The 18,006-nt window shown below is 37.2% G+C and overlaps 1 protein-coding gene across 1 annotated transcript; it reads left to right on the top strand.

Moving 5' to 3' along the window:
* The first annotated feature begins 1,000 nt into the window (after positions 1 to 1,000).
* LOC127636759 (hypoxia up-regulated protein 1) lies at positions 1,001 to 17,784 on the top strand. Its single transcript, XM_052117472.1, has 24 exons — positions 1,001 to 1,271; positions 2,516 to 2,588; positions 2,684 to 2,777; positions 3,002 to 3,080; positions 3,390 to 3,544; positions 3,635 to 3,711; positions 3,797 to 3,978; positions 4,983 to 5,098; positions 5,200 to 5,386; positions 8,804 to 8,938; positions 9,043 to 9,125; positions 9,321 to 9,453; positions 9,550 to 9,737; positions 9,914 to 10,052; positions 10,147 to 10,204; positions 11,063 to 11,139; positions 11,247 to 11,396; positions 12,926 to 13,116; positions 13,258 to 13,345; positions 14,729 to 14,985; positions 15,906 to 15,990; positions 16,158 to 16,410; positions 16,634 to 16,732; positions 16,908 to 17,784. The coding sequence occupies exons 2-24, from the start codon at positions 2,522 to 2,524 to the stop codon at positions 16,955 to 16,957; spliced, it is 2,943 nt and encodes a 980-aa protein (XP_051973432.1). The 5' UTR covers positions 1,001 to 1,271; positions 2,516 to 2,521; the 3' UTR covers positions 16,958 to 17,784.
* The last annotated feature ends 222 nt before the right edge of the window (positions 17,785 to 18,006 follow it).

Raw genomic sequence — 18,006 nt, 5'->3', positions numbered from 1 at the left:
TATTTTATAATCAGTATTAAACAAAGTGATTGGCCTCAGATTGTCTAAGAATAACTGATCTTTTCCAGATTTAGGTATCAGGGTAGTTAAGCCTTGTTTCATCAACTCCTCTATACACTCCTTTAGTGCTTTGAATAATAAATTTCTTAGAGCCTCCCAAAAAAATTATAAAAATTGTTAGTGAGCCCATCCGCCCCTTGAGATTTGTTTAAATCCATCTTCAAGACAACTGAATCCAATTCTTCAATCCCAAGATCTGAATTACATACAACTATAAAGTCCTCAGTATGTGGAATAATGTTTGGGATTTTATCAAAAAAGAGGTCAGACTCTTCTAGGTAAAGAGTAAAACTTAGAATAAAACCATAAAAACAAAAAAAATATTTTTAATTCCTTCTGAAATATTTGCATTCCACCCCTTGTACCATTAAACTTATAATCGTGTTTTTAATACATTTAAATTTTAATTTTTTGATTGTTTATTTTTGTGAATTACAATTACTATGTAAAATCTATTTTGAGCACAAATAGTCCCTGAAGTGTCAACAACTATCCATTTCACAACCTCAAAACTGTTGACCTCTGGCTCTGGCTCTTGTTTTTTTTTTTTTGTAATTGCTTCAATTTCTTAAGGGAGAGGATTTGGCATTAACAATTATTTATTTATTTATTGAGTCTTAAGTACACCTGTCCAGTGAAACGAGCCGTTCGAGAGAACCGACACGCGGAAATTAATCAGATTTACTATCACTTCTCTAAACATTGGACTACAACAACGGGCGCATTAAAAACTACAAATAGTCGCACAGCTGTTCAGTTCCCCTTATTAACGTGGACCAATCAGATCCGTACTTACATCCACGACTGACCAGTCGTGCACATTTGTTGGCACGTGGACCAATCAGCGTTCTCCATTCAGACTGTAGGGGCGGGATTTACTAGAATCGCGTTCAGCGCATCACTCGCCGTGCTGCTAGCTGTGTGGATCCAATGAGATCACGCCGCGTTCCGGGCCCAATGTGTTAGAAGAAGCCGGTGTTGTCAAGAGCAAATTCAAGCAAGCTAGGCGGTGTGCTCACAGAGCATTGCTGCTGCTTAATGCGATCTTGTTGTCAACTTTTTAAGACATCTGATTGACACGATCAGCAAAGATATACAAAGTTTTGGTTCATAATTAGGGAAGCAAAGGCGCTTCTGAAATATTACTGCTCCGGTGTCAAGAGAGGTTTATCAGTCAATTATAACCAGCATAAAACTTGATCTGGCAGAAGGTAAGAGCCACTGCGCTTCACTTGCCTTGTTGGGGGATGTGAGAGTTTATTGCATGTAATTTGTGATATGTATATTGTGATTTGAAAAAGGCTTGGTTGCATATGTTCAGACATGCAGGATGTGATCAGAGTTGTTAGCCTGTATATGTTCTGTCTACATAAATAAACCAGCTAGTTCACCCTGTTTCAAACATTTAAGAAGAAAAGGTCATTATAGTTACATTGCCATATCAACTAGTGAAATTGACAGTTTAGCATAGCCACGATGCTCAAAGCACCACCAGGAAGATAGCCACAGTCCCGCATACGTCATAAAGACTGTGCAGCTAGAAGTTTCCACACTTGCGAATCAACTGTGAAAATAAACTAAATCAAGGGAGAACTTTAAATGTAACTATTAGTCCAAAGAAAATATATCTACTCCAGTAACATGTCCCTTGTCAATGGACTCTGAATGCACTTGGGCCAGATAGTCCCTTTATCCTTCAGCAAAGCTCTTCACTATTGTATTTACATCCACGTGCTCTCAGGCTTTGTCTCAGACTTGAGGGACGGATCGCGTCAATAGGATGCAAAGCGTGTTCTAATGTCTTTCCATATTGCACACCTGTGACGCCAACAGCCTGTCTCCACCTGCAGATCCATATATGGCACTTGACGTCTTTCAAATCTTGATGATGATGCAATAATGGTCAATCTTCGTTATTGACTGAAAAGAGATGCTGCACATGATTTGAAGGAACTTGTACACTTTAGTTGATTCCCTTGCTTTTTTTGTTGCCTGTTGTATGGTGACCTGTCCTGCTTGGTGTTCAACGTGTACTCCGTAATTTTATCCTCATTAGAACTGTTTAACTCTAAATTAATAGTAATTTTGAAACATGTAAAAAATCATGAGCACTCACACAAGATAAAGACCCTAGTCATATCAGTGACCTTATAAAAGCTGTTTTGTTTTCCACGGTGAGGGTCTCCTTATGAGGGCTGCTATGTTATGATCACATGACCAGCCATATACCAATTGCTTAATCTCAGTAATGCCCTGTCATAGGACACTTTCACTCTTGAATTACTTATATAATGGCTGACTGTGAATGGTGAATTTCTACATTGGCTTCAGTACCTGTAAACTATTTTGTTTAATGATGATCCACACCGCTAGGTGTCAGTTGAAGTTAAAGATGACATAAACAAAACATGACTGAGTGCATCTTTAAATCAGTCTTTGTGCGTCTTCTCTGCAGATCACAATGAGGGAAAAGCTGTCATTATGGGCACTTTTATGCCTATCATTAGCACTCCTTCCTTCTCAGACAGGTAAGGTTGGGAAACATTGATAATTTTACCTTTTTACTGGTTCGATTTCTTTTGCAAATTCTATAAACGTATCCCATTTCATTTTTGTTTTGCAGCATCAGTTGCTGTGATGTCTGTGGACTTGGGCAGTGAATGGATAAAAATCGCTATAGTTAAACCTGGTGTGCCAATGGAGATTGTATTGAACAAGTCAGTCATCAAACAGAATATTGAATTTCATTAATCAGCCAAGGCTTATTTGTCCATTGAATGATGTTGCATGATGATGATGTCATGGTATTTTACAATCATGGTCTTATTCCATAATAAATGTAATGCAATTTTTGCTATAAAGTCTTGCAATAGAAAACTTGTAGTTTCAGATTGAATTTGATCATTTTACTACAGTTACATTCAGATTCTTTTTACCACAGGGAGTCCCGGCGGAAAACTCCAGTTGCCGTGAGTTTAAAGGAAACCGAGAGGCTTTTTGGAGACAGTGCTTTAGCAGTGGTAAGTCTTTTTATTCCATAATTTAATACATGGATGTAAAAATCAGTTCATAATGTAAAATTCAAAATGCTAAATTAAATCCATAATTAAAAAAAATATTAAATTCAATTTAAAATCTTAAACATCTTTACATAAATGTAGTTTTTTTCCCCTATTGTAATTATTATTATTATTATTATTATTATTATTATTATTATTTAACCTTGGACTGAAGCCTTCTATTCCTTGTATCAAGCTCATATCAAGTGGCCATAAATACAGCTTTACAGTTTCTTTGTCTCCAACTCCAATCAATTCTATATATTATAGGCTGTCAAGAACCCCAAAGTGGTTTACAGATTCATCCAGAGCATTTTGGGAAAGACTGCGGACAACCCACAGGTGGCACAGTATCAGAAGCACTTTCCTGAGCACCAGCTGCAGAGAGATGACAAAAGAGGAACAGTGCATTTCAAACTCTCAGAGTAAGTAATGGAGCATGTGCAGATGCATTTGCTATATATGCTAGTGTTTTCTAGTAGCGAGAAAGTTTAATAATGTCTTTGCACATCCAGGGAGATCCAGTATACTCCTGAGGAACTTTTGGGCATGGTTTTGAACTACTCTCGTGGTCTGGCTCAAGACTTTGCAGGTTTGATTACTTGATGTACTTCAAACAGAACTACTACCTTAGTTTTTGCAGATTCTGATTGCAGTTCTTTTTTTTCTCTTCACAGAGCAGCCCATAAAAGATGCAGTAATCACAGTGCCTGCCTATTTTAATCAGGCAGAACGCAGGGCAGTCTTGCAGGCTGCGCAAATAGCCGGTCTGAAGGTCCTTCAGCTTATCAATGATAATACCGCAGTGGCTTTGAACTATGGTGTCTTCAGAAGGAAAGACATCAACTCTACTGCTCAGGTACTACTGAGATAATATACTAACTGGTGAAACTTTCAAAAAGATTTTAATTGCATCGTTTGGGAAATGTCAGAAATTTGGTTAAGCAAGTTTATAGTCAAATTCATTCATCACATGATAGCTTTACTGATAAATGGGAAGCTGACGCATGTCCATAGTTTTTTTTATATTAACCCTTAAAGCTCGAATTGGCCCCACCGAGGAAAAAATGATCAAAATATTAGATAATTATGTACACATTATTTTAATCAGTAAAAGCCTCCAACTGATCAAATAGCCTCATCATATTTTGCTGAAAAGCTCTCAAGGAATAGAATACAACCAGAATATTGTTTGAGTTTTCTTACTTGCATGTTGCTTATAAGCCACGTTTTTGCTTATAACTTCATAAAATATCACACAATATAAAATTAGCTCACACACAACTTAATCGGATGCACTGATCATTAGATGATCCACACAAGGCACAATGTGCATCTGGCTAAAAACATGTTAGCTTTCCTGGATCAGATGATGTCATCGGAAAGGATGTAGTATGTTGTCCAGTGTTATGGAATGCTAAACCAATCATTTTAGGATTTAGATTGCTGCTGGCAGAGGTGGAAGTCATCCAAATATGGGCAGAGAGGATAGTTCTCTCTAATTACATATGGCCACCAGGAAATGGCGCCAAGTTCATGACACAAACTCAATGATGGCTCAAATGACACTGAATGGATCTGAATGAAATCTCGTTGCTCATGACTACATGCTTTGGAGAGAGAGAGAGAGCATACCGTTTAATCATTGTTTTATTTGGATGTGTAATTAGTTCTCTACAGTTATCTTGTTTATTTGTTGTAGAGGATTTTAGACACTTATTAGACTGATATTTTAGGAGTATTACATGTCAGAACACAGAACATGCCATCTTTTCAAAAGTATTTCATCTCAAATACCCAAATACTGAAATGTATGTGGAATTGTACTACATTTTGATCTTAAATATTCTTTTTTTTTTGTAGAATGTTATGTTTTATGATATGGGATCTGGCAGCACAACAGCTACTATTGTCACATATCAGACCGTGAAGAGCAAAGAATCCGGCACACAACCACAGCTTCAGATCCGTGGAGTTGGGTTAGTCATGATCATGTTTTTACCATGCGCGTTGATTACTAATTTGGCTGGTTAATTTAAAACATGTACATTTACATCTGGATGTTTGTTTTCCCACTCAGGTTTGATAGAACGCTAGGCGGCTTTGAGATGGAACTACGGCTCAGAGATCATCTTGCCCAACTCTTTAACGAACAGAAGAAATCCAAGAAGGACGTGAGGGAGAACTTGCGTGCCATGGCTAAACTGCTTAAAGAGGCACAGAGACTAAAGACCGTGCTGAGTGCCAATGCTGAACACACGGCACAGGTAGTGAAAATCTTCAAAATCAATATCTAGGTCAATATTTAAATGTTAGCAAATTTGTGACATTGACTCAAAATCAATATCTAGGTCAATATTTAAATGTTAGCAAATTTGTGACATTGACTTATATGTCAATGTCACAAATTAACTTTGACCAAATGCTGGTTATCCCGTTTCCTGAGTAAGTATAATACAATAGCTCATCTTAAATGGATACATTGGGGTCCTTAAGTCTGAAGCCACATTTAAAATCTGGTATTTTCACTAAACCTGTAAATAAAATACCCCAAAAATAGTGCTATTTAGATAAAGCAATGTTGTTAAATGAAGAAATGTTAAATGTTCTCCATTATATCTGGGTCACTATTCAAATGAAAGCAAATGTGACCATGTAAACTCTTTACACGAGGTCAGATTTCCTTGCTTTTATTGAAGCACACAAGATGGCTTAAGTGCATACTATCATTAAAAGGGAGACAAACAAAATACAAAAATGTATGATAGTTTCAATTAAACTTTTCACTCAAAACTGTTCACTTAAAATTGTTTTGCAGATTCTGTCATGTATAATACAAATTATCCCATTAGAAAATCATGTAAAATGGAAGCACTTTCACTAGTTGTCTCAGACTTTTGGACCCCATTGTATTTAATGGAATAAGAATATAGTTTTATTCAGTGCATATCACATTTGCTGAACTGTTGCGTACTTTGGGTTGCCTCAGATGGGTCTGTGAGAAAATAAAATATCGTCAAAATATTAATAACTAAAGTCTTGACCAACACAAAATGGGTATAGTTTGAAAGCTTAGGAGCTGTACTCTACAATGCATGCAGGCATTATGACCAAAATTTAATAAGTGCTTTTGAAATTTGCAGACAAATCTGAATGTTCCGTTTTTATAAACAAAAATGGCACTGCACATATTCTTGCAATCAGTAAAAAAACATAAAACTGATCAAATAGCCATGTGTCAAAAGCTCTCAAGGAGTTGGATGCAACCAGCCTATTGGTTTTACTCACAGACAAAAATGTAGCGAGTAATAGCCAAGTATGTTTTAAACTATGTTGGTGTTGCTTATATGCAGCATTTTTTAGTATAACTTCATGACAAATTAATGGAACATAAAATGCTACATATTATTACTTGGAGAAGGTGATTATCTTTCAAACGAGCCCACACACAAGGTAATCGGATGCCTAGATCATGAGAATTCACATAAAGCACAATGTTACATATGGCCACCAGGAGATGATGCAATGTAAATGACACATTCAATGCAGACTCTGAGTCAAAAGGCACTAATTTTGTGAAATTGCATTACTAATCTCAAGTCTTGATGCTATACATGCATTTAGTCACTGTTGTGTCTGCATGTGCAATTGTTTTATTAATTTATTTGGAGATGTTTTTGGGCATGATGATACATTTTTTTTTGTAATGCTATAACCTTTGATTGCTTTGTCGTATCAACACAACTTTTCTCAGATATAGTTGACATGATTGTGAACGCAACAAAAGCAGTTTTTCAGAGCCACCTTGTTTACACCCAGAGATATACACCAATCAGCTACAACATTAAAACCACCTGCCTAATATCGTGTAGGTCCCCCTCGTACCATTAAGTCAACACCTTGAACTCTTTGTCATGTTCCTCAAACCGTTCCTGAACAAATTTTGCAGTGTGGCAGGGCTCATTATCCTACTGAAGGATGCCACTGCCATCAGGGAATACGTGTAACATCCACATGAATGCCAGGACCCAATGTTTCCCAGTAGAACATTGCCCAGAGCATCACACTGTCTCTGCAGGCCTGCCCTCTTCCCATGGTGCATCCGGCTGCCATCTCTTCCCCAGGTAAACGAAGCACATGGCTGTCCACATGATCTAAAAGAAAACGTGATTCATCAGACCAGGCCACCTTGCTCCATGGTCCAGTTCTGATGCTCACGTGGCCATTGTAGGCGTTTTTGGCAGTGGACAAGGGTCAGCATGGTGTAAGCAAGCTGCGATGCACTGTGTGTTCTATGAACTGTGACACCTTTCTATCATGGCCAGCATTTAGTTTTTCAGCAATTTGCATCAATGAGCCTTGGATGCCCATGACCCTGTCGCCAGTTCACCAGTTGTCCTTCTTTGGACCACTTTTGGTAGGTACTAACCACTACATACCCGGAACACCCCACAAGACCTGCCGTTTTGATGAAGCTCTGGCCCAGTCGTCTAGCCATCACAATTTGGCTCAGATAATTAAGGTTACCCATTTTTCCTGCTTCCAACACATGAAATTAAAGAACTGACTGTTCACTTGCTGCCTAATATATCCCACCCCTTGACAGGTGCCATTAACGAGATAATAAATTGTATTCACTTCACCAGTTAGTGGTTTTAATGTTGTGTCTGATCCGCGTATAATGCCAATTATGAAAAAAATCTATATCATAAAAAATATTTACAATGATACAATGATAAACACTTGACCCTTTTTGTTGAGCTATGGGCCTTTAATGTTAGGTATGCCACTGAAACAGGAAATCTTTAAAAAAAAAACACCTTCAGAGCTTATAAGGTTAAGGAATAGTTCACCTAAAAATTTAATTTCTCATCATTTACTCAGCCTCATGAAATCTCAGATGTTTATGACTTTTCTCTGCAGAACACAAATAATTTTAGAAGAATATCTCTGCTCTATAGGTCCAAACAATGCAAGTGAATGTTGATCTAAACTTTGAAGCCCCAAAAAGCACAAAGGCAGCATAAATCAATACATAAGACTCCAGTGGTTTAATCAATATATTCTGAAGCGACCCAAATGGTTTGGGATGAGAACTGACCAAAATGTAGCTTATTTAAACTTCCTAGTGCTTGACGCATGTGGTAGATGGCGCTAGGAAGTGTAATTGATCTTGAAGTCATGATTGTCAAGGAGACTTGTAGGAGATTTGTAGTGAAAGAGTTATATTTTGGTCTGATCTCCCCCAAAACTGATTGGATCGCTTCAGAAGACATTGATTAAACCACTGGAGTCTTATGGATTTATGTTCCCTTTATATGCTTTTTGGAGCTTCCAAAACTTTGGTCACCATTCACTTGCATTGTGAAGACCTACAGAGCTGCAATATTCTACAAAAAAATCTCACTTTCTGTTCTGCAGAATAAAGACATGTGTAAATTATGAGAGAATTTTCATTATTGGGAACTATACCTTTAAATCCTTGACAGTATGTGAGATAAGGGTTTGTTAGACCTTTGTTATATGCAAGCAGACATACAAATCTTGTATAATTAGACTTGGTCACACTGCTTTTGTGTTCTAGAATACATTTACATATAATTTGATTATTGTCTGTTTAGTCAACATCTGGATAAAAGGATGGTTTATTATCTTAATCTAAATGTTTTATTTTCTCTCTTCAGATTGAAGGTCTTATGGATGATATAGACTTCAAGGCAAAAGTGACTCGCTCTGAGTTTGAGGCCTTTTGTGAGGATCTGTTTGACAGAGTACCAGGACCTGTAAAAGAAGCTTTGGCTGCTGCTGAGATGACACTGGTGACTGGAAATATAGATGATATTAGTCTTAAACATTAGCACTGACTCTTTTCTGCAAATCTCTGGTTTAAAAATAATCCAAAAATGACTTTATATTCCAACAGGATGAGATTGAACAGGTTATTTTGGTTGGCGGATCAACCAGAGTGCCCAAAGTGCAGGATGTCCTTTTAAAAGCTGTGGGAAAGTAAGTTTCTGTCTTGTAATAGATATGAAGTTTGGTTCATAATAAATAAGCAAGATACAATAGACCAAATCTAACAAACTTCCCTTTGATTTCAAGGATGATGACTCAAGATTATTAGTAGATGCTTTGAGGTTTAAACTGTTTCATATACTGTGGCTTGCATAAAGATCTCATTCAATGTTCTTTTGTCTCCAGAGAGGAACTGAGTAAGAACATCAATGCAGATGAGGCTGCAGCGATGGGTGCCGTCTATCAGGCTGCTGCACTCAGCAAAGCCTTCAAAGTCAAACCTTTCCTGGTCAGAGAAGCTGCTGTTTTTCCCATTCAGGTAAGAGAGTGAAGACTTGGAGTCCGGCCTGTTCTCTCGGCTAACTCCAAAACCAATCAGAAGTTTCATGTCTCAGAGATGCTTTCTGTGTCTCAGGTTGAATTCAGTCGTGAGTCTGAGGAAGAGGATGGTGCAAAGACGGTAAAGCACAACAAGCGTATTCTGTTCCAGAGAATGGCCCCATATCCCCAGAGGAAAGTCATCACGTTTAATCGCTACATGGATGACTTTGTCTTCTACATCAACTATGGAGACCTTAGTTTCCTCAGTGAACAGGACCTGAAGTAAGTGAACTGCCAAATTTTGTTCACTCTTCTCAAATATTTGGGATTATATTTGTGTATGGTTTCCCAGAAAAACCTAGAAAGTTCTGTCAAGATAAAAACTTACTGTGTTATAAAATTGAGTAGAAAAATGGGCCTTTCAAGCTTTTGTTTTCAGCTCTCTTTCTATTTCTCAGAGTTTTTGGCTCTCAAAATCTTAAAACGGTGAAACTGTCTGGAGTGGGCAGCAGTTTTAAGAAGCATTCAGATGCTGAATCAAAAGGCATCAAGGCCCATTTCAACATGGATGAGAGTGGAGTGCTAGTTCTAGATCGGGTTAGTGCTCTGAGTTATCATGAGGTTGAGTATGCTTTTCCATTGTTGTAGTATACCGTAAATTCTTAATAGGCCTGAATTCTTAACTCTTCAGGTGGAGTCAGTCTTTGAGACTGTTGTGGAGGAGAAAGAGGAAGAGTCTACACTCACAAGTAAGATTTGTGAAATGCACCTTTTTATATTGTATATAAAATTGTTGGGGTAGGGTTAGGTTTGGGTAAGGTTAACAGTGTAATACAGATGTAATTAAATGTAGGTATTTTAAATGCAAGTATAATGCAACAACAATTATTTACATAAGTATATTATATGCTTAAGTACATAGTAGTTAAAGGTGCAATATAGATTTACTGTACTAATAAAATGATCAATATGTTATCAGAGATTTAGTAAACATGCCAAGTTAACATACTGGCTTCTCCGAAAACAATGCTACAGCCAGAATATTCTACTTTTGAAATGTCTGTTTCTGGGCCGGATTTTCTGTTTGTCTTTTAGCCTGTATTATCCCGCCCACTACTTATTTCCCAATTGTATTTTGACATGCCGGGTTGCCAGATTTGAAACAATTTAGCAGGCAAACACGGCGTGCTGCAGCCATCGAAGCCAGCAATACATCTAGCCAACATTGACAGAGTTATAACAAATCCACATGAGCTGGTTTATAATTTGCAAACAATAAAAACATTGCAAACGTATATATATATTAGCAGATCAACTTACAGTGTAAGGCTCTTTGCTTGCCATTGTCAGTTTGCTTGTTCCTGTTGCATGTCCTCGACCTTTCAACCCGCTTGAGCTTTGAGTCTGGGGAGGAGGGGGCGGGGGAGACAACTCTCTCCAATGTTTTGAATTTGGACTGCAGCACCCATTTTAAACGCTTTATGTCAATGTTACATGTTCCTTTAAAGATGCCTAATATAAAGTGGATTTTTGCAATGGAAATTTATACCTATGTGTACTTTAACTTTACTAAACTTTAACGTGTACTAAATTTTGTTGAACCACAGAGCTTGGAAACACCATTTCTAGCTTGTTTGGGGGTGGCAGCTCAGAAGCCAGCCAAAATATGACAGAACCAGTTGCGGTAAACCTACTTACTGATGCACTTGCCATGAAAATGGACAGATTTAAAGAATTTTTGCTTGGATGAGAACTTGTCATTTGGTTAAACACTATTTTGTAATGGTTCAGGATGAAGAGGAAGTGACTGGGAAAGATCAGGATCAAGGAGAGAAACAGGAAGAGACTGCACAGGAGAAACCCGAGACGGATGAAGGAAAGCAGGAAGAGCCACAGGCAGAGGAGCAGAAAGCTGAAAAAGAGGAGAAAGTGGAAACTCAGGTGAGAGTTACTCATGTTGCTGGTGAGACGCAGGATGATTATGAAACCTCTGGGATTTTATAATAGCTCAGATTTTCTCCTGGCACAGTGTTATTCTCTGGGGAGTTTTTTTAACTTCTGTTTTATTGTACATAACATTTAATACCAAATACCTGTAGAAACACCTAACCACATTTTCTTGGGCTGGAATAGTTCAGCTTTTGTGAAAACATTCTCTAAATGCAAATTCAGATGAAATAAACACTAAAGCAGTGGGAGACCTGGAAATATAAATTAATTTTATAATGGTGTTTCCCAAGCCTGGAGAAGTCTTGGAAATTAATGAAATCTCAAAAGTCGTGGACAAGTCATTGAAAACTACATATTGATCTTGTGTAGAGTAAAATTTGCTCAATTCATATTGATTGTGTGATTTTTCCCAGTGATTTTATTTTCAATTTGTTTCATTTGTTGAAACGGTTCACATATCGGATTACAAATCGGTCTGAATTAAAATGATTTTCTTAAAAACCTGTATTCAGTTCTCATGGAAAAGTCATTTAAATTAATTGGTCAAAAAGGGTGGGAACCCTGTATGAAATGCCCAATAAACAGTATAAAATTCTGAGTAAATATGCAAGAAGTAAAATTCTGAAGTGTGTGTGTGTGTGTGTGTGTGTGTGTGTGTGTACTTTTTATTTATAAATTATATACATTTATTTAAATATATACATACACCGATCAGCCACAACATTAAAACCACCTGCCTAATATTGTGTAGGTTCCTCTTGTACCACCAAAACAGCACCCACCCGCATCTCAGTATAGCATTCTGAGATAATATTCTGCTCACCACAATTATACAGAGTAGTTATCTCAGTTACTGTAGACCTCGCTCATCAACAAGGCGTTTCCATCTGCAGAACTTCTGCTTGCTGGATGTTTTTTGTTTTTGGCACCTTTTGGAGTAAATTCTAGAGACTGTTGTGTGTGTGAACATCCCAGGAGATCAGGCAAAAGACTATTTTTGTGAGTAATAAAAGCCAGTTCAGGTGGTTCATCAGTTATTTGGCTCATATTCATTTATTTCGTTATAAAACTAAAATATAATAAAAATATATATTTTTTTTAAATTGATGACTTTGACCCAATAATAAAGAAAAGCAGCCAATAAGTGCCCAACATAGATGGGAACCCCTTCAATAATGTTTAAAAAGCATCCCAGGATGATACCTCAAGAAGTTTGTTGAGAAAATGTCAAGAGTACATGTCTGCAAATTCTAGTCAAATGGTGACTAATTTGAAGATGCTAAAATATAACACAGTTTTGATTTATTTATTTTGGATTTTGATTGGTCACAATATAATTCCCATAGTTCCATTTATGTTATTGCATAGTTTTGATGACTTTAATATTATTCTAAAATGTGAAAAATACAAATTCTAATAAAGAGTGTTTCAAAACTTTGTGTATTATACATTATACTGATCATTTATCACCAATACATTGTACCTCCTAAACTAAAATCCTGTTCTCACCTCCATCACAGGAAGAGAAGGAAGCAGAGAAGGCAGAAAAACCTGAAGAGAAATCGAACGGAGAGAATGCAGAAGAGAAAGAGGCTGACAAGATAGCCATAACGCATAAAAAGAGCAAAATATCAGAAGACATCACAGTAGAGCTTGAGGTTAACGATGTTCTCGATCCAAGCACAGACGATCTGGAAGTGTCCAAAAAGAAGTGAGTGTTTCTCACTTCTAAGAATTAATTAACTGAGTAAAAGAGAAGAAAATGGGATGGGGTGTAGTAACTGAAGATTTTCTTGACATGTCTAAAGAATAACTTATAATTATAATAATACTTTTTCCTCACTTGTATCAGACTGCAAGACCTGACTGACCGCGATCTGGAGAAACATGAGAGGGAAAAGACCCTGAACAGCCTGGAGGCTTTTATCTTTGAGACTCAGGTACATTAAATGTCTCCACTTACATTCCCAATGTTTGGCTGGTGACTCACAGATCCTAGGGTGTGAGAATTACAGCTGTCAGCAGTGTAAGCGTACGCTGTGAGGAGCACTTTGTTGCATAGTTACTGAACTTAAGATGTTACAGATTTATAAACCTTTCTAAACCTGAGAATTCGACATGCAAATGGTTTGTACCACGTCTCCGTAACTGATCAACGTGATTAAAACTATATCGTTCCTGTTTATTATCAACGAAGCTGTTAACATTGCAGGCCCGTGCGCCTTTCATAACTTTGTGCTCCCTCATTATTCATAATGCAGCACATTTGCAAGAAAGGCAAAAATGCTTTGCGTAATGTACCATCTGCATGGTGAAGAGAGACGTGTATACTCCTGTTACATCTCTCATCTCCATCTCTAGTTACATCCAGGGTCGGAAATTAACAAAGGCTCTGGGCAAAAATAATTCCCATGAAATCTGACATATTTCCAAATTAATATATCCAACTCATTCTTCATTTGAATTTTCGGTGTACATTGTTTTGTGACGTCCGTTGTGCAGTTGCTGAGTCAGTGTCTGCTAAAAATACCAAATGCTACAATGTAGTTAATAATATTACCAAAATATCCACCAATTAATTTCAGGCCATGAGTTTTGTTATTATGCAATGTCCTGTCTTGACCCAAAGCCCTCAATCAAGTTTTATTTTTGGCCCTTTGTAGGAAAAGGTTTGGGCACCTTGGCTCTAAAGACTGTTGTGCATGAAAATCCCAGGAGATCAGTAGTTACAGAAATACTCAAACCAGCCCATCTGGCACCAACAATTATGCCATGTTCGAAATGACTGATTTATTTTCCAATTCTGATAGTTGATGTGAACAGTAACTGAAGCGCCTGACCCGTATCTGCATGATTTTTTGCATTGCTTTGCTGCATTGCTTTGCTGCCACATGATTGGCTGATTAGATAATCACATGACTAAGTAGATGTACAGGTGTACCTAATAAAGTACTCAATGTTCTAACTATCATTTTACCTAAGGCTTTAAGCTGAAGTGTGTGATTCCTGTGCAACTAGCAACACCAAATAGAACCGCAGAAATAATCAAACAGGGATCCAGATCACTTCTCTTGCCTTCTATTGGTTGGACAAATGCATAGTCTCACGCCATTGGTGCAGCTTTGTAAGCCAGTCTAGATGCTCAAGCGAATGGAGTACTGTTTTGAAAGCACCACATAGCAAGTGTTTACACTGTTTGGGAAATCAACCAACAAATGGTTTACATACAGTTGTTCACCCACTGTAAATTAAATGCATTACATACACAGTCACCTATAAACACTATTATTTTGCTATTATTCACTTTTTCTCTGATCATCTAGGATAAGCTGTATCAGGATGAGTACCAGGCTGTAGTGACTGAGGAGGAGAAAGAACAGATCTCAGGGAAGCTAAGCGAGGCGTCTAACTGGATGGATGAAGAGGGCTACTCTGCTGGCACAAAGGAGCTGAAGGAAAAGCTGTCTGAACTGAATAAGCTTTGCAAAGCCATGTTCTTCAGAGTGGAGGAGAGGAAAAAATGGCCTGATAGATTGGCAGCTCTAGACAGCATGCTCAACCACTCCACCATCTTCCTTATGTGAGTTAGATTTCATAAGAGAGTTGCATAAATTGAGGATTGCTTTAATTGAAACATCAAAAACATTGTTAATGGCATTGATTTTTAGAAGAATACCTCAGCTCTGTAGGTCCATACAATGCAAGTGAATGGGTACCAAATATTTTTAAGCTCCAAAAATCACATGGGTCAGCATAAAATTAATCATACGACTTCATATGCTAAATTGATGTATTCAGAAGTGATTTTACAGGTGTGGGTGGGAAACAGATCAATAATTTAGTATTTTTTACATAAATGCTCCTCCCTGCTCAGTGAATCTCCAATTTAGCTTTCACATTGTTCTTCTTTTGTTTGTTGATTCACATTCTTCATGCATACGCCCCCCTACTGGGCAGGAAGAAGAACGTCTAGCAATAATGGGCTTAAATATTGATCTGTTTCTCACCCACACCTATCATATCACTTATGACCATTTAGATTTAACCAATGGAGTCTTATGTGGGAGACTCCAGTGAAAGACTACTTTTTTGCTGCTTTACATATGTGCTTTTTGGAGCTTCAAAAGTGACACCCATTCACTTGCATTGTATGGACCTACGGAGCTGTGATATTCTTCTATAAATCTACATTTGTGTTGTGCAGAAGAGAAATTCATGTACATCTGGGATGGCATGAGTATGAGTAAACTAGTAAATTTTCATTTTTGGGTTAACTATTCCTTTAACTTTTAAAAAGTAACATTCCCCAAAACTGATTCAGTTAAAACACACCTTTTCCCAGATATTTTGAGTCCTGGTGCTCATGTGGATGGTGCAGGTTTGAGTCCAGCCTGCAACATGTCCCAATTTCCTCATCCTCTTTCCACAATAATTTCCTGTCAAGTCTTCTGTCCTAAATAAGAGAGCAACCTTGTAACTTACCTGGGCTGTTGTTTACAGGAGTGCTAGACTGATTCCAGAAGATGACCAGATTTTCACAGAGGTCGAACTGAAGACGCTAGAGAAAGTCCTTAATGAGACCATGGTGTGTAATGACTTTTTAAGTACTGATGTCTCCTAAACTTGTAGATTAGCAAAAGTATGATGCGTATGATGTACCTACATTTCAAAACCCTGCCCTTGACCTTCAGTGAATTCCTTTGGGATGTTTGTGTTAACCTTTTACTTTTACTTTTCTTTTTTACTTTGCAGTCTTGGAAGAATGATACAGTAGCTCGACAGGAGAAATTGTCCCCGACAGAGAAGCCTGTCCTGCTCTCAAAAGACATTGAAGCTAAACTTTCCCTCTTAGACAGGGAGGTCAACTACCTGCTAAACAAAGCAAAGTTTGCCAAACCCAAGCCTAAACCTAAGCCTAAAGACAAGAACTCCACCTCAGAAGAGAATGGCAAAACGAACACCACAGAAGATGCAGAGAAAGTTATCCCTCCCATAAGTGAAGAAGGTGAGACAATGACCATTTTTCCCTCTGTGTTTTGAATACCTTTCCAGCCTAAAGTCAGAAAAATATCCTGGAAGTGCATTTTGATTGACAGCCTTGTCAATGGATAATGCTCATTTTGAAATATTCAATGAGTTTGTTTATTATGTAAAATATCTAGATCTCTTAGTTTAGGTTAGTCTTTCTATCAATGTGTAGTAAATTAAATAAATGAAATGACTTTTAGCTGAAAAGGTGAAGCCAGTGGAGGAGCCCCAGACTGTTGAAGAAAAAGAGGAAGAACCCATTCTTGAACTAAATCCAGCAGAAAATACGGATGATACAGGTATAAATCTTAATCCAATAAATGTATCAATGTGGAAACAATCTATTTATATGCTACACAACACTAGCACTATGACCTAAAATGTGCATGCAATATATTTATAGCACTTTACAAATTATATACTGTATATACAATTTAGAGTATGAATGTAAATGTATGCATTTTGTATTTGCAGAATCAACAGAGAGCAGTAAATCGGTAAACCATATAGGGGATGAATTATAACAACTGGAACACTTAAAGGATTTTTTGTTGTATTTATTGACTCCGTTAATTGGTTCAAAATTTCATTAAATTTTTTTTCCCCTCATCAAAACATGGTGAAATTGGAACAGCTTGATAAAGACTGAAGGTGTATATTTCAGTGGTACCTCTTCCCATCTGTTCTGTTTATTCAGTGACCCCGAGACAAAACAAAAATACCAAACCCAACTTAAGCCTGTGTGTTCTTTTTGTTCACATTTAGTTTAGTTTCTTAAACAATGATGAATTAATGATCTTCTCTCTTTCAAAAAATGTCCGTTTGTCTGAGTCACTATCTGAAACAAATGGCATGCTTGACCAAAGCAAACTTCTCCTTTTTATATGTTAAAGAATTTGCAAAGTCGTTTATGTGGATTATCTGGAAATGTGTTTTTAGTAAAGGGTTAGGCTTTTGTTATTTCCTCTGACTCAGAAGACACCTTTTGCTTTGCCTTTTGTGTCTAGAAATGTATATTGGTGACATGTGATTTGGAGGAAAGGTGAAATACCTGCTGAATTGCGTGGCTCATCAGCTTTACCATTTTAGTGCCAGTTCCCTTTTCTTCTTGAGCTTGTTCCCAAAAATGCGGTTTCATACCTGTGAATATCTTCAGATTCCTGCTTAAAACATCATCTGTATTTATGGACATTAGTCTACTGCACTGACAACTAAACTGAATTTCACACCTGAATTAAGGCTGTGTTTGCCATGACCTTGTCACTGGTTCTTTATGTACATGTTTTCACTGTGTGGAGAGAAAAGGGAGAAGATTGTTTCTAAACTGTTAATAAAGTATCTTTCTTTTTATAAGTTCTCTGCACATTGTGTAATATGTTCATTGCTCTTTTGCTTGAATGATTAATGTGCTTTTACATCAATGAAAAAGTCCTTCAATGTATTAATCATACATTTTATGTAAAAACTATAACAATGGAATTCCACAAATCGGCACTTCTTTTAAATGTTTAATTGTGTTAATCATAAGTGGAGTTACATTGGTTTTAAATGAGAAACATAATTCTGTATAAGT

This window comes from Xyrauchen texanus, chromosome 44, assembly GCF_025860055.1.
Source record: "Xyrauchen texanus isolate HMW12.3.18 chromosome 44, RBS_HiC_50CHRs, whole genome shotgun sequence".
Classification (NCBI taxonomy): Eukaryota; Metazoa; Chordata; class Actinopteri; order Cypriniformes; family Catostomidae; genus Xyrauchen; species Xyrauchen texanus.
The sequence above is the reverse complement of the archived record's forward strand: the minus strand, read 5'-3'. Positions and strand labels throughout refer to the sequence as shown.

Excerpts from the sequence above, each read along its gene's own strand:
- LOC127636759 (XM_052117472.1), top strand. The coding sequence starts at position 2,522 with ATGAGGGAAAAGCTGTCATTATGGGCACTTTTATGCCTATCATTAGCA. Across the intron at positions 3,712-3,796 it reads TCTGGCTCAAGACTTTGCAG|AGCAGCCCATAAAAGATGCA; the intron begins GTTTGATTACTT and ends TTCTCTTCACAG. Across the intron at positions 9,454-9,549 it reads CTGCTGTTTTTCCCATTCAG|GTTGAATTCAGTCGTGAGTC; the intron begins GTAAGAGAGTGA and ends TCTGTGTCTCAG.